Source organism: Manacus candei, unplaced genomic scaffold (genome assembly GCF_025592945.1).
Source record: "Manacus candei isolate 608988 ecotype Guabito, Panama unplaced genomic scaffold, ASM2559294v1 h1tg000015l, whole genome shotgun sequence".
Taxonomy (NCBI): domain Eukaryota; kingdom Metazoa; phylum Chordata; class Aves; order Passeriformes; family Pipridae; genus Manacus; species Manacus candei.
Genome location: NW_026138063.1, coordinates 2,958,211 through 2,979,449, shown reverse-complemented (window position 1 = coordinate 2,979,449; position 21,239 = coordinate 2,958,211). Strand labels below are relative to the sequence as shown.

General features: G+C 40.0%; 1 protein-coding gene across 1 annotated transcript in view; it reads left to right on the top strand.

Annotated features, from left to right (window-relative positions):
• Positions 1-1,518: 1,518 nt before the first annotated feature.
• Positions 1,519-21,239, top strand: part of SI (sucrase-isomaltase) — a 43,023-nt gene continuing 23,302 nt past the window's right edge. The window contains exons 1-22 of the mRNA XM_051781824.1: positions 1,519-1,562; positions 2,976-3,099; positions 4,369-4,442; positions 6,933-7,050; positions 7,131-7,240; positions 7,887-8,038; positions 9,334-9,505; positions 10,870-10,969; positions 11,250-11,362; positions 11,879-12,004; positions 12,716-12,847; positions 13,004-13,123; positions 13,399-13,512; positions 15,251-15,335; positions 15,914-16,031; positions 16,409-16,580; positions 17,246-17,362; positions 17,849-18,003; positions 18,292-18,376; positions 19,089-19,145; positions 19,512-19,636; positions 19,904-19,992. Coding sequence (XP_051637784.1) covers positions 2,976-3,099; positions 4,369-4,442; positions 6,933-7,050; positions 7,131-7,240; positions 7,887-8,038; positions 9,334-9,505; positions 10,870-10,969; positions 11,250-11,362; positions 11,879-12,004; positions 12,716-12,847; positions 13,004-13,123; positions 13,399-13,512; positions 15,251-15,335; positions 15,914-16,031; positions 16,409-16,580; positions 17,246-17,362; positions 17,849-18,003; positions 18,292-18,376; positions 19,089-19,145; positions 19,512-19,636; positions 19,904-19,992 — 2,458 coding nt within the window. The 5' untranslated portion in view covers positions 1,519-1,562. The remainder of the gene's footprint in view (positions 1,563-2,975; positions 3,100-4,368; positions 4,443-6,932; positions 7,051-7,130; positions 7,241-7,886; positions 8,039-9,333; positions 9,506-10,869; positions 10,970-11,249; positions 11,363-11,878; positions 12,005-12,715; positions 12,848-13,003; positions 13,124-13,398; positions 13,513-15,250; positions 15,336-15,913; positions 16,032-16,408; positions 16,581-17,245; positions 17,363-17,848; positions 18,004-18,291; positions 18,377-19,088; positions 19,146-19,511; positions 19,637-19,903; positions 19,993-21,239) is intronic.

Below are 21,239 nucleotides of genomic sequence, written 5' to 3'. Positions count from 1 at the left end.
ATGGAGCTCTTGGTTGTCTTCGAGGCCTCTCAGTGCCCCTGACTGAAGAGCCTTTCCCATTCCTCCTTCTTGGAGTTCAATATCCCATCTTTTGCCCTGAGAGCCCTGTTGTTGATGTCCTTTGGAGACTAATGAAAACACCCTCAGCTGGGAATCCTGCTGGTTGATCCCTCTTGTGAGGCCTTTTTGTTTCGTGCTTTTATAGGGCACGGGGAACTTTCACCAGGTGATGGATAATAAAAGTTTGCAGCACTGTGAATTCAGGAAAGCACTTAAGCAAATTGTTTTATTGATGGCAGGGTTAAATGAAACCTGTGGACAGCTGCTGGGCTGGACTGAGCACTTTCCTGGAACACTGAAATGAAATACACACCTTGGAAAAGAGATTTACGTCAAACAATCCCCTCAGGCCTCCCTCACCGTTATCATCTTCATGATCCACAGGAAGCTATTCTTTTTGCCTCAATATGCACTCATAAAGCAGCATATTTAGCCATTCTGAGCAATATTTCCAGAGTTTGCTTGGACACGTGGGGACACAGGTGTTGTTCCAATAAACAGGAGAGGGAGGGGTGGCTCAGTAACAGGCAGCATTCCAAAAGCAGTCTGGTGGCATTGATCTGGGCAAAGATGGATGGTTGCAGGAGAGCCCCAGTGCTCTTTGTGTGCCATTGATTTCCTTTCTTTGAAGTGCTGACTGAGGAAAAGAGGACCATTCCCTCTTGTGCTCCCAGAGGAAACATCTCATTCCTGCACTTCCCCAGTCAGAGGTGAGGTTGTGGAAGAGAAACAAATCTGTGAACGGTTCAAAAAAAATACAAGTGGCACTTCTCAGCCGTTTCTTTATTATTGAAAAATAACCTGTAAACACTTAATAGCATGAAAGCTTTCCTTTGGAAAACAAAGACCTAATGTTAAGGTCATATAATATCTGTTGTGAGAAACACAATACTCAGTTAAATATGAAGGTTTCATATTAAGATTATGATTGAAACCTCTTCCCTATAAACTCTTTTCCATGTTAATCTTTCACCTTTTCCTTCTGCTTTTGACATTTATTTTTAGCATGCCGTGAAATCTGTTTATTATTAAAATTAATATTTTAAAATTAATCCTGATTTTAATTCAGTTCTCTCCTGCAACTATTGAAATAGCTCTTTTCCTGATTTGGGAATGTTTAATGACTTCTTGTGGTGCTTAAAGCACATATGAGTGACAAGTCACGTGAAGGTTCCATGGAGGTTCTGTAACAAAGATATGGGAAAAGGAGACAATAGAAACCAGGAGTTACGCATTTTATGGCTGGTTTTTTCCCTCATTGCAGAATCTGGTGCTTTATATTGAACCCAAATATTTATAATTAACCAGCCATTCCTGCAATAATCTCAGTGACTGCTCAGTCCAAAGTGTGTGCAATGTGCCTGCAATTATGTTGTACCTACCATTGGCTGATGGGTTTGCAAACAAGGCAGAAAACTGATAACACAGAACATAAAGCTTCAGTTTTCATCTTGACCTTTACAGCCAAGAGCAGCACATGAAGGAACCAGAGGAGCTTTAAGGTATGTCACTCATTTGATTGCATCTGAGTTTCTGGAGGGCTGAATGAATGTGCACATCACACGACAGGATTTATATTTATAAATTGTAAAGCTTTATTTCCCGAGTATTAGGTCTCAGGGGGAAGACCATGAGAAGGAAAGAACTGAAACACAGTGATTCAGTTGGGGGAGAGGTCTGGATGACAAGAACTTGAATAAGATCCTGGTTTCCAGAAAAATGACCATTAGTTTTTTAGGACTTCTGGTTGATGTCATGTGGGGTGACACAGCAAAAGAGGTTTTTGAGATGAGGATACTTGTAGGGCGACGGGTTGTACTTTGAAGAAATGGTAGGCAGGAGACTAAAATGACTTAAACTGTGATTTCACACAAAAAAAAGTTTCTTTTAAAGTGTCTTTCATTGCTTTGGGTCATCACTAAAACACATAGGAGTGTTCTGCTGTGTCAGCACAATGCACATGTATTCCCACACTTCCTTGATTTAACTAAAAAGAGCCAATTTCCCTGCAGTTGAGGTTGTTTTATAAGCTTAAATGTTCTTAACCTAATGTTAAATGCAGTAGGAGCTGCCAATGGATATTGATCTGGATGCTGGAGATTAATTTTAATTAGTTTTATTGCTGGTGCACAGTTCAGTGTTAACAGCACTGGGGTGTTCTAGCACTGGGGTGTTCTTTCACTGGGGCTGAGCAACTGCTTCGACTCTGTCCAACAAAAAAATCCTCAAAATTCTGGGAAAACCATAAGTTTTACAGCAGTTTAAGGCACTGACTCCATCAGCACACTCTCCTGCATTTAAGTTGTGATTTCAGCAGCAACCACAGTACCATGAGCTTCTACACATGATCTGTTCTTCCATTGTGTAAATAATTTACCCCGTTACCTCTGTCTTGCCTTTTCCACGTGTCATGGACACATTATCAGAGTTTATTAGAGGCTTTGTCGAGTCCAGTTTTAATAAATCAACTTCCTCCTTTGTAAGATAAGCTGTGTTTGTACTAAAGGAGGGGAAAGAAAGCTTAAAAAAAAAAAAAGGATAAAAAGAAAGAAGATTTTCTTTGTTTCCAGTTTCAAGAATTTTAGTAGGAGGTAGGAAAACCCCATAGTTAATCTCAGGAGAAAATTGTTCTCTGTGTGTGAAGTGGTTTTCAGGGAGCAAAATACATTTCTCAGTGATTGGCCACTTGTGTAATAAAACCATAATCTGTGCTGTGTGAATTGTCCTGACTTGGAGATTTATTGCACATCGTCCTTAATGAGTGTTTTATGTAAGCCTCAGGATTAGATGACATGGTTTAAAACCTGAATCACTTCAAAATTTGGCAAATTTGATGAATTGGTAATGCAATTTGTAGGGTTTTCAAAGCTGTTGCTTGTGTTTTCCTTTTACCAACCGTGTTTCTTGGGTTGTAGATGGGCAAAAGGAAGTTCAGTGGGCTGGAGATCAGCCTGATCGTCCTCTTCTGCATAGTAACTGCCATACTCTGTGTCTTCATTGGGCTTTTTGCAACAGGACATACTGGAGTCAAAGATCCAGGTAAGGACTTCCCATGGATGCTGTAGGGCCAGAGCAAAACCCCTGAGTGGGAGCTGCCTGACTCAGTGTCACTGTTCTGTGCTTACCATTATCCAAAGGTGGATCATGGTCAGTCCTTCCTACGGATAATTTGAGTAAAATTCCCAGTTATGAATGTAATAAATAGCGTGACTCAGAATTTATAGTCATGAGAAATGTTTTACCTCTTCCTCCCTCGGCTGGATTTTCTTTATGAGCATAGAACTCATATAATTTCAAAATTTGTGAGTATGAAACAAGGTAACTCAGGAAAAAAAAAAAAAAGGACCAGGGAGATATAACCCTAAAACCCAACAGTATTTCTTGCTAATGTATTGGTATATTAGAACCCTCTTGTGCTATAGGGCTGTGATTTAGAGCACCTGCTTTACTCACAGTTCCATTTTGAGTAATTCAATTTACATACAGGGACTGAAGCAAAAAGCTTGAAGGTGAAAATGGCAGAAAACCAAAAAATAATTGCTTATACAAAGCAAACATTTCTGTGCTTTAATAAAACTGTCCTTTCAGGCCAATATCTGCATAGTTTTTTCCTGTTTCTGTCATGAGTAGGAGTTTCCTTGAGCAAAAAGTACAAGTGCAGATAATGCAAAGAGGCAAGTCTGGGGATGTGTGTGCATGTCAGCCCCAGGCCACACTTCTACACTTCGTGGTCCTCATTCCAGACATGAACAATGTTCCCAAATATGTAAAGTAACACTCAGTGCACCCTTCTGTCAGCTAAAGCTGTCAGAGGTCACCTTAAATTCAGTCTGACAAACCTGAAATCTTAATGGAGCTTTAAGGTGTTTTTACCTGATGCTCTAATTCAAGCTCCTGTGGAAAACAGTGGTTCAGGGGAAGGAGCACCATGAGAGCACCACAGGGACATTTAGGAAAGAGAAAATTCCTTCTCATTTTAATTTTGCACTTATTTTCACAAGAAGCAACGCATATAGACCCACAGAGAAATGGGATTAATGCACACCTTAAGAAATAAAAGCATCAATATCATCAGTATTACCCCCATGTTCCAAAACTTTAAAGTAAGGTTGTCCCGTCTGAAATAGTCGTGAGCAATTTTTCAAAGGTAAAAATAAATCATATGAGCAATAATTTATACTCCTTCTAGTCTATTTTAGAAGTTCAAGATGGAGCCAGTGGGAGCAGTTAGTGTGTTAAGAGGTATTGAAGTTATTCCTGCAATTTGGGGATGCTGGTAAATAACCTATTCTTTTGTTTCCCAAACAGATTTTTACCCACAATGCTTGAATATACGAAACGAGGAGAGGATTGACTGCATCCCAGATGAACTGGCAACAAAGGTCTGAAAATATTCTAGAAAATACTACAAAATACTCTTTCTCCCATACAACCTCATGCTTACTAACAAAAATATTCTCCCCAGTGGTTTGGGTTTGGGACAGGTGGAAACAAAATTAGCCAGACATCAAGCAGTTAAAAAAAGTCACTCTTTATTTTAACAGCTCTGCCTGAACAGCTTCATTTTGTGTGATGGTCAAAAACTAGCCTTTGTAATAGTTCAGAAATAGCAGGTGTTGATGGGCTTTGCTCAAATGTGCAGGACTTGTGAAATGTGAGACACGTGACCACAGTTTATTTTCAGAAGCACTTTGAACCTCAGCATCTTCCTCTCTTGGCTGGGTGTCTCATGGAAAATATCATGGAAATTATATTTTGGCTTAAAAAACACTGAATTAAAATTCCCAGTGAAAAGTATCATCTCAGACTTGGAGCAGCTTGGTCTAGTGGAAGGTTTCCCTGACCATGAGATGAGTTTTAAGGTCTCTTCCAACCCAAACCATTCCATGATTCTGTGATGACTTATATTTTTCAGTGCTCTCACATTCAGAAACATTCTGTAATAGTTAGCCTTGAAAGAGTATTATAATTATAATAATAATTATTTTTCATCTTTATTATGAATGTTCTCATTTTCTGATGGAAGCTGGTGGATGCCTGGAATCTTCTTTTTATTAGGGGCAGGGGCAGCTTAGGAGAAAAAAAACAGTGTGATGTGTGACATTTCTGTCAATCACAGAAGCATAAAAAATTATTAGCCAGCTGTCTCAATCTCTGAGGGAATTCCCAGTTTAATTCCAGATATGACAGTTGCAAAGCTCCTGTCATGCCATGGGTTTTGTTATGATATATAGTTCAATCAAGTCCTGTGGGGGACAGGTTAGGAAAGGTTCAAATCACAGCCTGTTCCTCTGCTCTTGCTGTTCCTTCCCTGCCCCAGGAACATGCACAGCGCTGTGGAAGTCATGCAGATCACTTTAATCTTTAATTACTACCTTTGAACCAGTCACCCCACATTAAGTGCTGCACTCATCATACAGGGAGGGAAACAGTGTTGCTCTGGTTGCAACTGTGAGAAAGAATTAAAAATAATCAAATTACAGATCCCAGCAGAAATGTAGGGCCAGGTGCACATTGGAGCACTGGGGGGTACCTGCTATGGAATTAGAGGTAAAATAAATGATTCCTGAATCTGTTCTTCCTCAGTGAAGAAAGACCAGGCAGCAAATTTCATGGATAATTTCAGAGAGAAATCTCACCTTTAACCCGTGCCCTGAGGAAAGCTGTCATGTTTCCACACAGAGTCCCAGCCCAGTGATTCCATTCATTCCTGTAGACATTCCCCCCTGGAAGCACTCAGGTTGTCCTTTAGGTTATTCTGACACAGCAACCAGCAGAGCTGGAAAACCATGGGTACCTGCTTAGAAAAACATCACTCTTCTGTAGTGGTTTGCACAAATGGTTTTACAATAAACAGCAGCTGGGAAAACCATGATTTGCTGAAGCTCATGTAGAAGGTTATTGTCTGCCTTGATTCCCTTATTCACGGAATATGCTCAAGATGAAACCAGAAAACGAGTAGGATTGCAGAGGATAGAAACAAATAGAAGCAAAAATGAGAGAACAGGAGGAAAATAGAAAGGGAGAAACAAAGGAAGAAAGGGAGAAATTAATTTATTAGCTGATCGCAAGGTCAGTGAAAGAAAGCAAATATATATTAACTATTCAGTGCTGTGGAAAATTTTCATGAAGTTTGATTAGACATGCAGAACACACCAGTAAAATCTGAATTCCAGTGAGCAGAGCTAGTGTATTGTTGTTTTGGCTTCTGCTTTTGTTCTCTCCTGCTGGTAAAGGTCTGTTTGAGTTCATGTAACAGCAGAGACAAGCTCTTCTTTTAGTCCTTGGTGCTCAGTTCGTGCTGTACCCCATCATAAACTGCTTCCTCGTATCCAGGATTATTCCTAATTAAGCTTTGACTTTGGCTTTATTGGGTGATGGTATCTCTTGTGCTGGTTTTATAGCTCCCAGGCCGGGATCACATCTTTGTTTATACTCAATGATAGCTTTTATAACAACCTCCCCGGTGTCTTTGGTGAACTCTGCTCCTTTGTTCCTTTTGGTCACACTATACTGCATCTCAACTGTGTGCACTATAGTGTGATACTGTACTGCACAGCTCAAATGTTTCAATAATTATTTTTAAATGTTCAATAATTATTTTTAAATGTTCATTTTGCCTGTGGATCTTGTGGTTTTAAGAAAGGACATATGTCTGATAAGCAAGTTGACTCTGAATCCAGAAAGAATCCTCCTTAGTGTGTTCTGTGCCACTGAGTTCCCTCAACAGAGTTTCAAAGAAGAAGCTGATCCAATTGCAGATGTTATTATGATTACTGGTGTTTGGGGTAAAATGTGCTTTTTAAATGGGTTTAGTATGCATTTATTTGTGGAACACCAGCTCATTTGTGCCTCCCATGTCCTTATCTCAGACGACCTGCTCCCGCCGTGGCTGCTGCTGGAGCCCCCTGGCCGACACCAGCGTGCCCTGGTGCTTCTTCTCCCCAAAACACGGCTACAAAGTGCGGTCGCAAAAATCAACCACGGCAGGTGAGCTGCGGGCTGGGCTCCCCCACTGCTGCATGTGCTGGTGGCCAGAACAACATGATAACCTGTGTTTTCCTCCCAAGGATTTGAGGCTACCTTGAAGAGGCTGCCATCACCTACCCTCTTTGGGAACGACATCCAGACCGTTCTGCTCACGGGGGAGTATCAGACACCAAATCGCTTCCGATTCAAGGTTAATCCTTTTTCTCTGCTGCTCCAAGGCTCGTGTTCTCTGCAAGGCGTGAGGTTGGAGGGCTGGATTGATCCCTCTGAGGCACCCTCATGGTTCCCACTGAAATCCCTGTCTCCTTTCTCTCCTCTCTGCTCCGTGCATCAGCTTTACCACAGTGGGATTTCTGCATGAAAAATTGGAGACTTTGGAAATCTCAGGTTTTATATTATCCACCATTTGTCCTCATCACAGGAAAAATTTGGGTTTAAACATATTTCACTTGCTTTTTATTTGTGGCCTGGCCATACCTCTCAATCATTTTGACAGACAACATTAACTTTTCCAATGATTCCTGTTTTCTTTGGAAGGCTCAACAGTCCATGCCATGAATGTGGGGTGTCAATGAGTTCTGGGCTTGAGCAGCTTCTTCTGTGGTGGACTTCATCTTATGATAGGTTCCTGCTGATCCAGGGAGACAGTCAAGTACTATGAGAAAAATGGTTAAAAATTCGTAATTGAATTTGGAAGTGAATAACAGTGAAAGCAGAAGAGGAGACTGGGATAAGGGTGGAAGTACCCTGAGTCAGAACTACATGTTTATGCTGAAAAATATTTGAATTGGGGATTAGTTTATAAAGGCCCAACACTTCTGTTTAAATATTTGCAGATCACTGATCCTAAAAGACAAAGGTTTGAAGTCCCTCATGAACATGTGAAAGCATTCACTGGATCTGCAGCCTCCAACCTGAAGTACCAAGTGACACTGCAGCAGAACCCCTTTGGCCTCGTGGTGACCAGAGTGAGCAATGGCAGAGTGCTGTGAGTAACTGTGGTGCTTTGCTGGGTGACAGGGGTGTTCTCTGAAAGCTGGTGTTGCCACACAGGGCATAGTCTTCTCTTCTTTTGACTGATGGATATTCTGCAAGGACTCCTGAGAGGTCTTTGGAAGCAAAGTCTGTGCTATGGAGAGCTCTGTCTGAAAGGTTTCAGTTCTGGCTCTCTCTTCACTTCCCTCCAGTAGGGGGAAATCTCTGCAGCTGCTTTATTCCATCAATTTGGGCAAGTTTTTATTACCTGAAGGACTCCTCGCACGTGCAAACCATGTGGGAAAACTCCTGATTGCATCTTTTATCTCCTTTGTTGCAATCATGTTGAATCCCTGAATCACCAAAGCCAGGCTGCCCTTTAGACCTGTGATATCCAGAATAGCTGTGTCATGGAACTGTGTCCAGAACTGCTGAGCTGGTCATATGAGGTGTAAGTTAGATATTTGATGGACTTGTAGATTGGATTCTCTCATCCCATTTACCTTTCTAAAAAAAAATAAATAACCCAACCCAGTGGCCATTAGAGAGGGGAAGAGTCAGGATGAACCTGGTTATTAAACCAGCCCAGCAATGATTACCTGTCACAGGGCCAGGCCAGTTGGATTACCCAGGCTTCAAGTTTAATTAATTAGGGGTTACTTTTTGCTCTTATTAGTGTTGTTTGCTTGCTTAGAATTCCTCTGCAATGATTGATTTGCAATTATAGAGGGCACAGAAGATGGACTTGGTACTCAGTAGTGCATGACTGATTAAACAGGTGTATGGAGGGGGAATAACAAACCCAGTCCAATGGAACTGTGTTGAAGCAGTGCTCTGGAACATTGTCTAAATTTTCCTTAGGCTTTTGTTTAATTTCATAACAGTTTTGGTCTCTAGAGAAAAAGAAAGATACAGTGATGCTGGACTCTGAGTATCTAAATGAAGCTGATGTTATCACGGGGTAAGGGCAACCCCTCAGAGATAAATCCTTGATAAATTTGTTTGCACGAGGGAGGCCTCTTTGAAAAAGTAAAGTGGGAACCAATGTATCATTACATTTCATTACCAAAATCCTGATTGTCCAGATATTTATAAAATCTGTGAACTTCTATCACAATTTGTCACACTGGAGGCCCCAGAAGGATCAGAGTTCTGACAGATCTGCTGCTATCACCAATTGCAAGAAAACCTGAATGATCTGGGTGGACACCTGAGCCATCCAGGCCCAACTAAAACAACCGAACAGTTCTTGCAGCGATCCTCGCTGAAACACTTTTCTTATTTATTATTTTTGTGTTGTTTCACCAGGTTTGACACCACCATAGGCCCCCTGGTATATGCTGACCAGTTCTTACAGCTCTCAATCAAACTGCCCAGCAGCAACATTTACGGGGTGGGGGAGCACGTGCACAAGCAGTACCGGCACGACGTCAACTGGAAAACCTGGCCCATGTTGGCCAGGGACATCCCCCCCTCTGGAGTGAGTCTGGCTGCATTTCACCTCATTCTTTGCAGTTCTGTAACCCAAACCTGTTAGGCATTAATGTATCCATCGGGTTTTTCCCAAAAGACTTCTTGGGCACTGTGTGTTGTTACTGACATACTTGATGATGCTGATGAACGTTCCCCTATTTCTGATTTTTGTGTCGCCTTGTAGTTGATAACCAGTTGATAAACATTAATAGATGAGAGTCTTCAGCTTCTACTGACAAGTAAAATAAATAACAGACTAATAAATAATTAGTATGTCCTAATGCATAGGATAATAATGCAATGTGTGTAGAGTTCAGTTCAGATACTGCTTCAGTAACATCCTTGAAGCTCACCAAACGATGGAAAAATTCTCTTTAACAGCTGTTTCTTTCCAAGATAAAATATGCCTGTTAGCTGTGATTTCTTCCTTTAGTTTTTATGGCTGTCTCTTTATGAAAAAAATTTCTGGGGCACCCGTTTCTCAGTAATTGTGAGACTATTTGTTACCATTACCTCAATTTCATGAAGCGACAACCCATATGCTTTAATTTAAGAGAGAACTTCAGTGTTTCACTGAAATGGGAGCTGTACTAACAGAAATTAGAGGGTGAGATGACTATATGTAGTTAATTAATGATTTGGAATATGTACCCTTTACCTTGAGACTCCTTCCCACCATTATCTCTGGTTTAAGAGAGTTCTCAGCTGAGGCTCCACCGAGTGTAGACTCATTAAGTTTAACTAACAGTGAACAGAATCAAGTTAGGCTGAGTTTAAAACACTCAGGTTCTGTTACTTAATTAGACCAGAGTTTTCTTTTTCAGGAGAAGCAGCAGAAATATTGCAACACTTACCAACATCTCTAAGGGGTTTTGTTGCTAATAATAACAACAGGGAAAAACAAACAAACAATAACAACAACATATTAGAAAGGAAAAAAAAAAAAGAAGCAAAGCACTCTTATTTCCATAGATTAGACATAAAATTATTAGCTTTCAGGGTTAATAGAAATATAGATCTATGGTCAAAGGTGATGAAAGCACCTTTCAAGTTCTCCTACTGGCTTGATGTGCACATCTATTACCCAGAAATAGTGCTGCAATATGTGCTGCCTGCCTGCAGATCCATCACATCTGCTCACTTATATTGTCTGTTTATTGGGCAACCTTTGTTTTAATGGAAAATGTTCTCATAAAGGAGAATAATGCCAGGAAAGAGAAAACAGAACTGTAGGGAAGTGTCAGGATTGAAATGTTTGCTGTTTTCTCCATTTTAAGTTTCGGGTTCTACCTGTGGTACATTTTGAACTATCGCAGAACAGAGATTGTTGTTAGGTTTTAGTCATCTTACATGTTCTTTTTATCATTTTAGGAAGTGCGTAACTTATATGGAGTTCACACTTTCTTCCTGTGTTTGGAAGACAACACTGGAGCCTCCTTTGGTGTTTTCTTAATGAATAGCAATGCCATGGGTAAGAAATCTTTGTAAAAATTAAAAGATAAAAGCTTGAACAACTGGATTTCTTTTGATTCTCTCCTCTGTAGGATGTAAAGGAATGGACATCTGGACATTTAAAAGAGTTATCTGAATACATTTATTCTTATTAGAAAGTTCAATTAATGGCTTTGGGTTCTTTGGGTATTTGTGGTTTGTGTTTTTTACTTCAGTAAATTTGCTAATCTGGAAAATTAAGAAGTTATTTTAGAGTGAGATGGTCTTCAGACTCAGTTTTGTGCCCTCTTGTCTGGCAGAGTTTGTGGTGCAGCCTGCTCCAGCAGTGACCTACAGAACCATTGGTGGGATCCTGGATTTCTACATCTTCCTGGGAGACACTCCAGAGCAAGTAGTGCAGGAGTACCTGCAGGTATCTTTACCTACAGAGGTTGTGCATTGAACAGATTGTTTAAAGTTCTTGGGATTTATTTCAGTTTTGTTGTCTCTTTGTATGACAGTGTGTGTTGACCCTATTAACTGAAGGCATGACTCAGTATATATCTAACTAAGAATAACTGCTAATATCTCAATAATGTGACTTACTCCTGTAAATCACAGGATAAATTCCTGTGCATAAGGGAATTTTATAGCATAGACAACAGTGTGCTTACAAGCATGCCATGATTTTATGATCATAAAATATCTCTGGAATCTTTTGTACTTCTCAAGATCTGCTTAGGTTTCAGTGATATTTTAAGGAATGGTCCTTGTCCCCAGATATTTTTGTTTATTAAAATAAGTAATAATTAAGAAAAAAAACACAGAAAAAATATTGCATTTGGGAGTGAAGGCTCATTTAGTGTGTATTATTCAAGCAGATTTGAGGAATGTGGATTTAGGGAAACGGGCACTGATGGCACGTGGGATGTTTTCTCTCCCCTTGCAGTTCGTGGGATTGCCAATGTTTCCCTCCTACTGGAGCCTGGGCTTCCAGCTGAGCCGCTATAATTACGGCTCCCTGGAGGAGGTGGTGAATGTGGTGGAGAGGAACAGGGCCATTGGACTCCCTTATGTGAGTATGGGGTGAGGGGGGGAGGAGGGAGGACCCAGAGAGCTGTTGGGCAACTCAGTTTAAATTAGGACATTTCTGGGGGTTTTGTGCATTTTAGTGGTAGACCCATTATAAGAAAGTAACTTGAGCACTTTACTGCAATATTTTTATATATCCAACTATATCCACTTTTCTTCTCATGTCACCTAGTCTATGAAATAATTTTTTTATTGTTCTCTGGAACCATATATTATTCTTAATGGATGGTCAAAGGTAAAGTACAATTAACTTGTAAAATTAGATTTTAGATGGCATTAACCTGATGTCTTAATAGAATAAAAATGCCCTAATATTAAGCTAAGAGTTGAGGAAGGAATGTTTGGATTTAAGGGAAGAGCTCTTGAAATCAGGCAACTGCAGTGACACAGCCACAAGTCCAGGGGTTATTTGAAAGGATGCAAATACATGCATTCATTTAAATTCTGTTAATTTGAATGCAACTCTTTTTAGGCACGAAAGATGTGTCAGAACAGTTAATTAGGGCTGTAAGGCCAAGGTGAGATGTTGCTTCCAAGTTGTCCTGACAGCAAACTTTCTGCCAGACTGCAATAAAGTCCCAACAGTAAATTCAGTATAAAACAAGCAGGAATTGTCAGAAGAAATTATTTTGGACTAACAGAAAAATCTTTACATCTCACTCCACATGTAAAAGATGAATTCCTGCTCTTTCAGGATGCCCAGGTCACTGACATTGATTACATGGAGGCAAGGAAAGATTTCACTTATGATGGAGAGAACTTTACAAATCTCCCTAACTTTGCAGAGTATATGCACAACTATGAACAAAAATATATTATCATATTGGTAAGCATTTAATGACCTCCTTTCCCCTTTTAAACACTAATATTTATTATTATACTTCGTTTTTCTCTGTAATTATTGCATTTCTTGCCTACAATAATTAATGGAGTGTGTGCTGGTTTCTTCTTTTTTTTTTTTTCTGTTTCCTGATTTTTTTAGGATCCTGCCATTAGCACACAAAATCTACTGAATGGAAGTGCATATGGAAGTTACGTCAGGGGAACAGAGAGAAAAGTCTGGATTAATGGAACAGACGGAGTAACACCCTTAGTCGGGGAGGTAATTGTGGTTTTATGCATTTGAACTCAGTCTGTTGTCACTATTATAGTTTAACTTAGAGCAGGGGGCTCCTTTAAAACTCTCATTTCTAAGTTGCTTCTTTCAGTAAAATTACTACCAGTGAGAGCACTCGAGATACAAAAATTCTCAACCTTTCTCTTTTTTTTTTTTTCCAATTTTTTCCATTATAAAGGTGATTTTTGACATTAAAATTTTTTTGCATATGTAGTTAATATCATAAGTTTAATTAATTAATTCCCTTTTAATATTTGCAGGTGTGGCCAGGGGAAACTGTGTTCCCAGACTTCACCAACCCAGAGTGCACCAACTGGTGGGTGGAAGAATGCAGATTGTTTTATGACACGGTGCCATACGATGGAATCTGGATTGTAAGTAACCCAGAATTGTCATTTTTATTTTTCCTTTTCCAAAACAGTCAAGGGCAGATGAATATTAAATTCTGTTTACCCTGAATTTGAAAGGGATTCTTACTGTAGGAACCTGAAATCTGTGCAGGACGTGTCTGTCTGCTGGTGTCAAACTTGGAGTTTAGATTTGAATTTTAAATTTTAATTTGAGTTGTGAATTGTGGCATTTAAATGCTGGGTTTGGGATGTTCAGTGACACTTAAATGCTTCAATTGATGGACCATTGCCGAAAGCAAGTTCATTCCTGTTTTTGGAATGGCAATATTTGGGGACCTGCGTCCCTGCTCAGTGAACATGTGCTAAATAGATCCTGAATACGGAATAGAATCCATATAAACTATGGGTTTATGCTCCAAGTAGCTCATAGAATTCCCACTTAGGGAATCTATAGTTGCTATTCCAGAGAAAGCTTTGGAAAATTCAGGCTTCCTAGACAAGTTTTTCCACAAAAAGGCTAAAATACAGGTTGGCACGGTGGATTTTAGATACAACTCACAGAAATCAGATGAGATTAAGAACCCTTTTGACTGGTCAGATTAGTTTTGGGTATATTTTAAGGAATAGCCTGTAATAAAGCTGCTAAAAGTGGGTGCCTGAAGGAAATTTGTACTTAAACTACTCAATCCCTGCCTCAGCACCTTCTTCCCTCTATTCTGTTTTTCTGTTTGTTCTGCTGCCTTTTATTTAAAAATAAATAAATACTCTGGAAGAAAACAAGAATCTACTGAATGTTTTGCCATGCATTTTAAGAAGCTGCATCAGTTTAAAATCAAACTTCAGTCCCTCAGCTTCCTTGGGTGGGGTGGGGTGGCCCTGGGTGGGCAGCAAAGCTGCTCCATCACGGTCCTTCTCATCTGGAAAGTAAATACAGGGAAGAAAAAATATAGCAAAAGGCTTGTGGATTAAACTAAGGAGGGATCAGTCAGTAATCCAGGGAGGTGGTGGAGTCCCCATCCCAGGAGGTGTTCAAGGAATGACTGGATGTGGCACTCAGTGACAAGGTGGGGATCAGTCACAGTTTGGACTCCGTGATCTCAGAGGTCTTTTCCAACCTTGATGACTGGGATTCTGTGACTCTGTGATTCTCATCATGGGCAAAACAGCCTCAATTTGGGGAAAAAATTAATTTCATTTCTTAGCAATCAGATCAGAGCAGGTGATGAGAAATAAAATGAGTTCTTAAAACCCTTTCCCCCAACCCCTCTGGTCTTCCCGGACTTAACCTCACTCCCAATTTTTCAGGAGTGGCACATGAGGACTCAACAAAATGTCCCAGAATGATTTTTTTCTCACTTATTTTTGCTGACTCTGTGGTTCCATCAAGTCCAGCCATGAAGTGTAAGGCTGCACAACTCTCTTACAAAGAACAAATAGTTGGAGTGAAGCAAATTGGTCACTCGACTGCAGCATCTCCAGGATGAATTTGCTCTCTCATTCCATGTGCTGTTTTTCCTGCAGCACATTCTGGGATGCACATAGAAATGCACTTATTCCACTATTAAACAAAATATTCATGGAAGGAGACAGCAAAGTTTGAAATTCAGGGGCTTGGAAAAATCTCATAAAAGAACAGTTTAAGAATACCAAGTAATGATTCCTTAAAGGATAAGAGAATACAGTGGAAGAAATACAATGGAAGACTTTTTTAGGAAAATATTCTTATGGAAATTTTATTATATCCTGCATCTTTCCTTTTCAGGATATGAATGAAGTAGCCAGCTTCGTTCAAGGCTCAACAAATGGTTGTGAACAGAATGATTTAAACTACCCTCCTTACACTCCCGGTAAGTCTTTAATCAGAAAGTAAAATATATTTATAAAAAAATAAATTATGAATTATTGTGAAATTATCTTCAAGAATACAACATGATTTTAGTTTGAACATTCCTATGGATGGAAAAATCTATGTCTAATGTAGGTGTAGTTTTTACAAATGCATTTTTTCTCTTGTCAAATTATTTCTGAATATTGTCGCTGCCTTAATTATGTCTGATAATATGACACTATCAGTGGTTTTTTGGATATATCCAGAACTAAAATGGACTTCATAGTTTGCATTAAGTAGTAAATTTAAGTAACTTTTGCCAACGTGTCAGATGATGATTCAGAAACTTAAGAGCAAAATTCTCAGTTATTCCTTGGAAGGGGCAAAGCTCAAGAGTGGGAATATCACAGAGCAAAGATGGATCAAACCAACAGCCAAGAGCAGCACTTCTGTTTTGTAGTACTTCTACTGCCTTGGTGAAAAATTAAAGAGGAAAAAGGGGCTTTTGAACACCGTGACTGTGCATGAAAGAAAAGACTGGAAATATTAAAAATAAAAATATACCTTACAAATGATGTTTTTCTTCATTTCTTCAAGGAATTGTTGACAGGCTGATGTTTTCCAAGACATTGTGCATGGATGCAGTGCAGAACTGGGGGAAGCATTATGATGTCCACAATCTTTATGGATATTCCATGGGCATAGCAACACGGAGGTAAGGAATGCATCCTAAAATCTTCACAAAAGGGTTTCAGAGCAGCACATGACCTACATTTTCCAAAACACCAAGGGATTTGACTACTAAAGGAACACAATTCCTGGGAACTATTGTATTACATTTAAGCCAATTCAGATAAGGCAAAACCTGCTGACTGGAGTTGGTGGAAAAAGCCACAAATCGGTTGTCAGAGCTGTGTAAAAAGATTATTTAAAATTAACATCCTGAACTTTGCTAAAATACACCTTGCAAACCATAAAGGATCCCCCATCCCTGGGATGAATAATTAGTATAAATCAGTGTAAATCTGCCTTATGTGGAACTATGAATGTCTGAGTTGTCTTTGCATAATTCCAGTCTCATTTCCTTTTAAGAGCCATCGAGACTGTGTTTCCTGGAAAGAGGAGCTTCATGATTTCAAGGTCTACTTTTATGGGATCAGGAAAGCAAACAGGACACTGGTTGGGAGATAATGCAGCAACGTGGGATCACTTAAAATGGGCAATACCTGGAATGCTGGAGTTCAACCTCTTTGGAATTCCTTATGTATGACATCACTTTGTGCCATCCTTTCAAAACCCAGGGACAAGCAGTAACTCCAGCTCTGTGATAACACATTATCGGATCAAGCACTATCCAGATAATCATCCTACATTTGCAGCTCCAAATTAACCCTCTTTAGGAATCTGGTTTTAGCTTTTTTATGTTTCCCAATTATTGATTTTTGATTTAGGCCATTATTTTTTGATTACTGTGTGTCTATAGTGAGATAAATGTGGGTAACAAATTTATGATTTTATACATATCAAGCTACCCATTACTTCTAGTATTTAAACCCTAGTGAGAGATGTAAAACACTGGTTTTCTTGTAATTTCAAATTAAATAGTGACATCCATTTATGAGGTAAATAGCCAAATTCCTTTCTATGATTTAAATTTGCATGACTTTGGAGATTTTTGTCCTAATGTCTACATATTAGCACCAATCAGGAAAGTAAAGATTTGGGAAAAATGGAATGATGGGCAGTGTTAGCTAGTTGTCAGTTTAATGTTTTGGACAACATAACTGAATTTGGAAGAAAAAAGGCAACACAAATGTGTTAAGTGGCTCAGTCCCCATGATTATCAATTAAGATTGAATTAATGCACCTTGTGCAGAGATTTGAGATGCAGCATCCTGTACATCCAACATGTTCTGCTTCTATTTAAAGATTGGAGCAGACATTTGTGGCTTCTTTGATGACACCACAGAAGAACTTTGCAGACGCTGGATGCAAGTGGGAGCGTTTTACCCCTTCTCCAGAAATCACAATTCCGAAGGATACATAGTAAGTTGTGCTTTTGCTTAAAAATTGCTTCGTGTTACACAACCACATTTCCTTTAATATCACTTTTAATCATTGCTGTCACTGGCCAGTTTGAACACAGCAGAACCTTAAGCTTTCTTTATGAAGTCTCACATCTGAGAGGTTCAGCTTCATAAAGGTTGATTGAGGATACACTTATTTGGCAACAGTGTCATCAATAGTTCTGACTGTTGAAGGCTCTGTGACTCTCGGGAGCCCCTTGGCACCAGCCTGGCTGCCAGGATAAAACCTGGACTAACCCTGAAGTGCCCTCCTTGCTGATGGGGAAAGAGGGATGTGCAGGGGGAGCCCAGAGGGGCAGGACCTGAGGCCACACCACCAGGAAGGAGAACCCAGTGCGGAGCTGCACCGTTAAATTCCAGCCTCTCTGAAACAGCAGCCACTTCTCCCACCTTTCAGAGAGCGTTTTCTATGTGCTGCAAATAACAAGTTGCTGTTTGTTTTCAGTCTCAAGACCCAGCTGTGTTTGGAGCTGACTCAGTGCTGGTGAACAGCTCCAAGCATTACCTGAACATTCGCTACATGCTGCTGCCCTACCTGTACACGCTCTTTTACAAAGCTCACACCCAAGGGGACACAGTGGTACGGCCACTTCTGCACGAGTAAGTTTGCTCATCAGCCCGTGGGACAGTTTTGTAAAAAGAGTTAGGCACATCAGATGCTGTTAGAGACTTTGACACCTGTGTACCCTGTGAAAATGGACACTGGAATGTCTATAGACAGCTTCCTAAGACGTGAAATTCCGCTTCGGAGTAATAAGAAGGCAGTTTTTATATGACACTCTTTAGTTAAGATCCTAGACAATCAATACCCTGAAACCTTGGGACTGCTGCTGATGGTACAGATCACAAAAAAACTCAGTCACTGCTCTGTCCTTCCCATGTGTCTAGGTTCTACAACGATGAAGCAACGTGGGACATCGGCGAGCAGTTCCTCTGGGGTCCTGGGCTGCTGATTTCCCCTGTACTTTATCCAGTAGGTTTGGCTGTTTTGGGATCTGTCTTGTAAGCACGTGACATGTTGAGTCACCACTTTCCCCCCTTAATTTATTGCTCCCAATGAGAAATAATTTTATCCCTGCTGAAATGGAAAATCTTGCATTTAAACCCCACTCCAATATTCCAGTCCTCTCGGGAGTCCAAGGCATCTGGTGTGATATTCTACTTTACCTCTGAATTTCCTTTGGAATCAGTTTCTCTTGCTGCATTTCAGCCTGTCTGTGGCACAACAAGAAAACCAAAAGATCATGATTTGTTCTGTGGCAGAATGTTGTAGACAATGATTGTTCATTCCAGCAACACGATTGCCACGGAGAAACACAAATCATTTGTTAAATACATAAAGGGAAAGCAAAAATCTGAAAGAGGCCAGACCTGAAAAATGTGGAAATAAAGAAGACAGAGAGATACTTGTGGATATGGTCTGGTTCACTGGGTTAGAAGCATTGTGACTTTGGGTGGCTTGCAATGAGCTGCCACTTCGTAGAGCAGTGATTTAGTTGTCTCCCAGTGGCTTTGCAAATATTGTGTTTGGGTTGCTCTCCTCCTTTTTGGGCATCACCCTGAAAACCAGGAATGCACAAGTATCGATGATTTTTCTCCCAGTGAACTTTAGTTTTATTGGAATATTGAGTTTATTTGATTAAGTTGCCCTGAAATTTGATGTTGTTTCTTTGTTCACCTTCCAGGGCGTGAGTTACACTGATATCTACTTACCTGATGCAATGTGGTACGAGTTTGAGACGGTAAGGAAACGCAGAGGACATCGTGGGGGTGTTTCCTAAATGGCAATGGGACTAAATTAGATAGGTCTCTGTCACCACAGCAGGGCTGCCAAAAGTAAAGCTTGTGGGAAGGAGATGGTGAGACAAGGGATGAAGGGTGGTGGAGTGAGCTCAAGAATCAACACCTCGAGAAAGGACTCAGGTACAGGACATTGAATCATAATGATATGCAGGTGTTTGATCTTTGCATGCCCATTAGCCCAGAGATATTTACAGAACTCCAGCTCTTTCTAAAGGGAAGAATTTTGATGAAACTCAGCACTTAAGAAAGCACTCCAGCAGTGAGTAACAACATTACCTGTTCTCTTTTCCATCTGTGTCAAAAAGGGCAATCCAATCTATTCGAGGAGACTATGGTACACTTTATCAACACCAGCAGACAAAATCGGAGTCCATTTGAGAGGAGGATACATTTTCCCTTTCCAAAACCCAGGCAACACGACAGTTGCAAGGTATTCTTCAAAACTGAAAGCTTTTGATGGTTTGTTTTGTTTTTCCAAGACCGGGTTGAGGAATTTTAGGTTACAAATAAGTAGCAGCTCGTTGTATTTAGCATTTTCACCTTGAAATCTGGGAATAGTGTGAGCCACACCTCACTTCCACACCTGTTGGTGTTACAGGTTCAGTGGTGAATTGTAGGTTTATTTGCATAGCAATTTGTATTAATGTTTTAAGATTGTTTAGATGTTTGTTTTACATGTAAGTCTCTCTTTCCACAGCCGCAGGAATCCAATGGGACTTATAATTGCCCTGGATGATAATAATAATGCTACTGGGGACTTGTTCTGGGATGATGGGGAATCTACAGGTGAGCAGTTATCAATAGTGGAATAAGTATAATTAACAAAGCATTAAAAAGCACAAATTCCAGTGTTCCTGCTGGTTTCATGGAGGAAAAAAAAAAGATGATGTAGCACTCTGCTACTGCTTGCTCATTTATCAATAATTTTTCATCATTTTTAAGTAGAAAACTGAAAATATTAATTGTAAGATTAAAGTCATGACTGAATTCCACACAAGTAAAGAAAAAAAGACACAAACCTCTAATTTGAGGTTAAACCCCTAGTCTGAGGTTTTGGCTTCCAGTGAAGTTCATGCTTTTGGAATCCATGCATGTGTAAGGAAAGCAGAGCTCATCCTGGATCAGTGGAAAGACAAGAGCGAAGTCAGAGTAATATTACCATTTGGTAAAAAGGATGAACGCTGCAATATTAGCTGCATGTTTCATTTATAATTCTGGGAATTAGATAGAGATTGTGCAGATGGTGATTCATGGACTTATTTGGTATGCAAGGTATCTAATCTTTAGGTGTTCAGGAGATGACAGAGATTTTCCCAGGTGATTTACCCAAACCACTGTCCATCCATGGGTGATATCTGAATTGGGGCATTCTCCCCTCTGTCTTCTGATACAAATAACCTTCCTCCAATATTTAGTCACAGTCCATGTGTTCTACTTGTACAAGTGCTGGAGCCTTGACTCAGCTTCCATGGAAACAGGCAGCTCCTGGGGTTCCCAACTGCATCCCCCTTTCCTAATTGTTAATTCCTAATCCTCCCTTGTCCTCCACACTTACACCTTCAACCTCCATAACTCCTTTTTCTTGTTAACCAAACCAGTCATATCTCTCAGGAAAACTTTTAAGCCTCTGCTTTTTAAATTTGTGGAATTTAGGGATGCTTTTAAGAAATAGAGCTGTGATTCAGCTGATTATTGCTACCATAAATACAGAAGGCCTTGGGTGGCTGCTGTACATGTGGGTGACAGCTCGATGGACTCCTTTGGCAGGGCCTAAAATAATGCAGCTGTTACTGTACTCACTGCTGTTGGCAAACAAAGCACTAAAACATCTTATGATTTTATTTCCTGCCTCAAACCTACAGGTTTTAGTCTTTCAGGGAAACCATTTACAATTTACTTGTGATGACAGTATTTATTTTTTTTTTCCATAAAGTGGAAAAAAAAAAGGCCGCATTGGCTCAACTTTTGTATTTCTTTTTCCTGCTCATGGGTTATTTCCTCTCTTATGGTTCCATGGTCTTTACTACTATCAT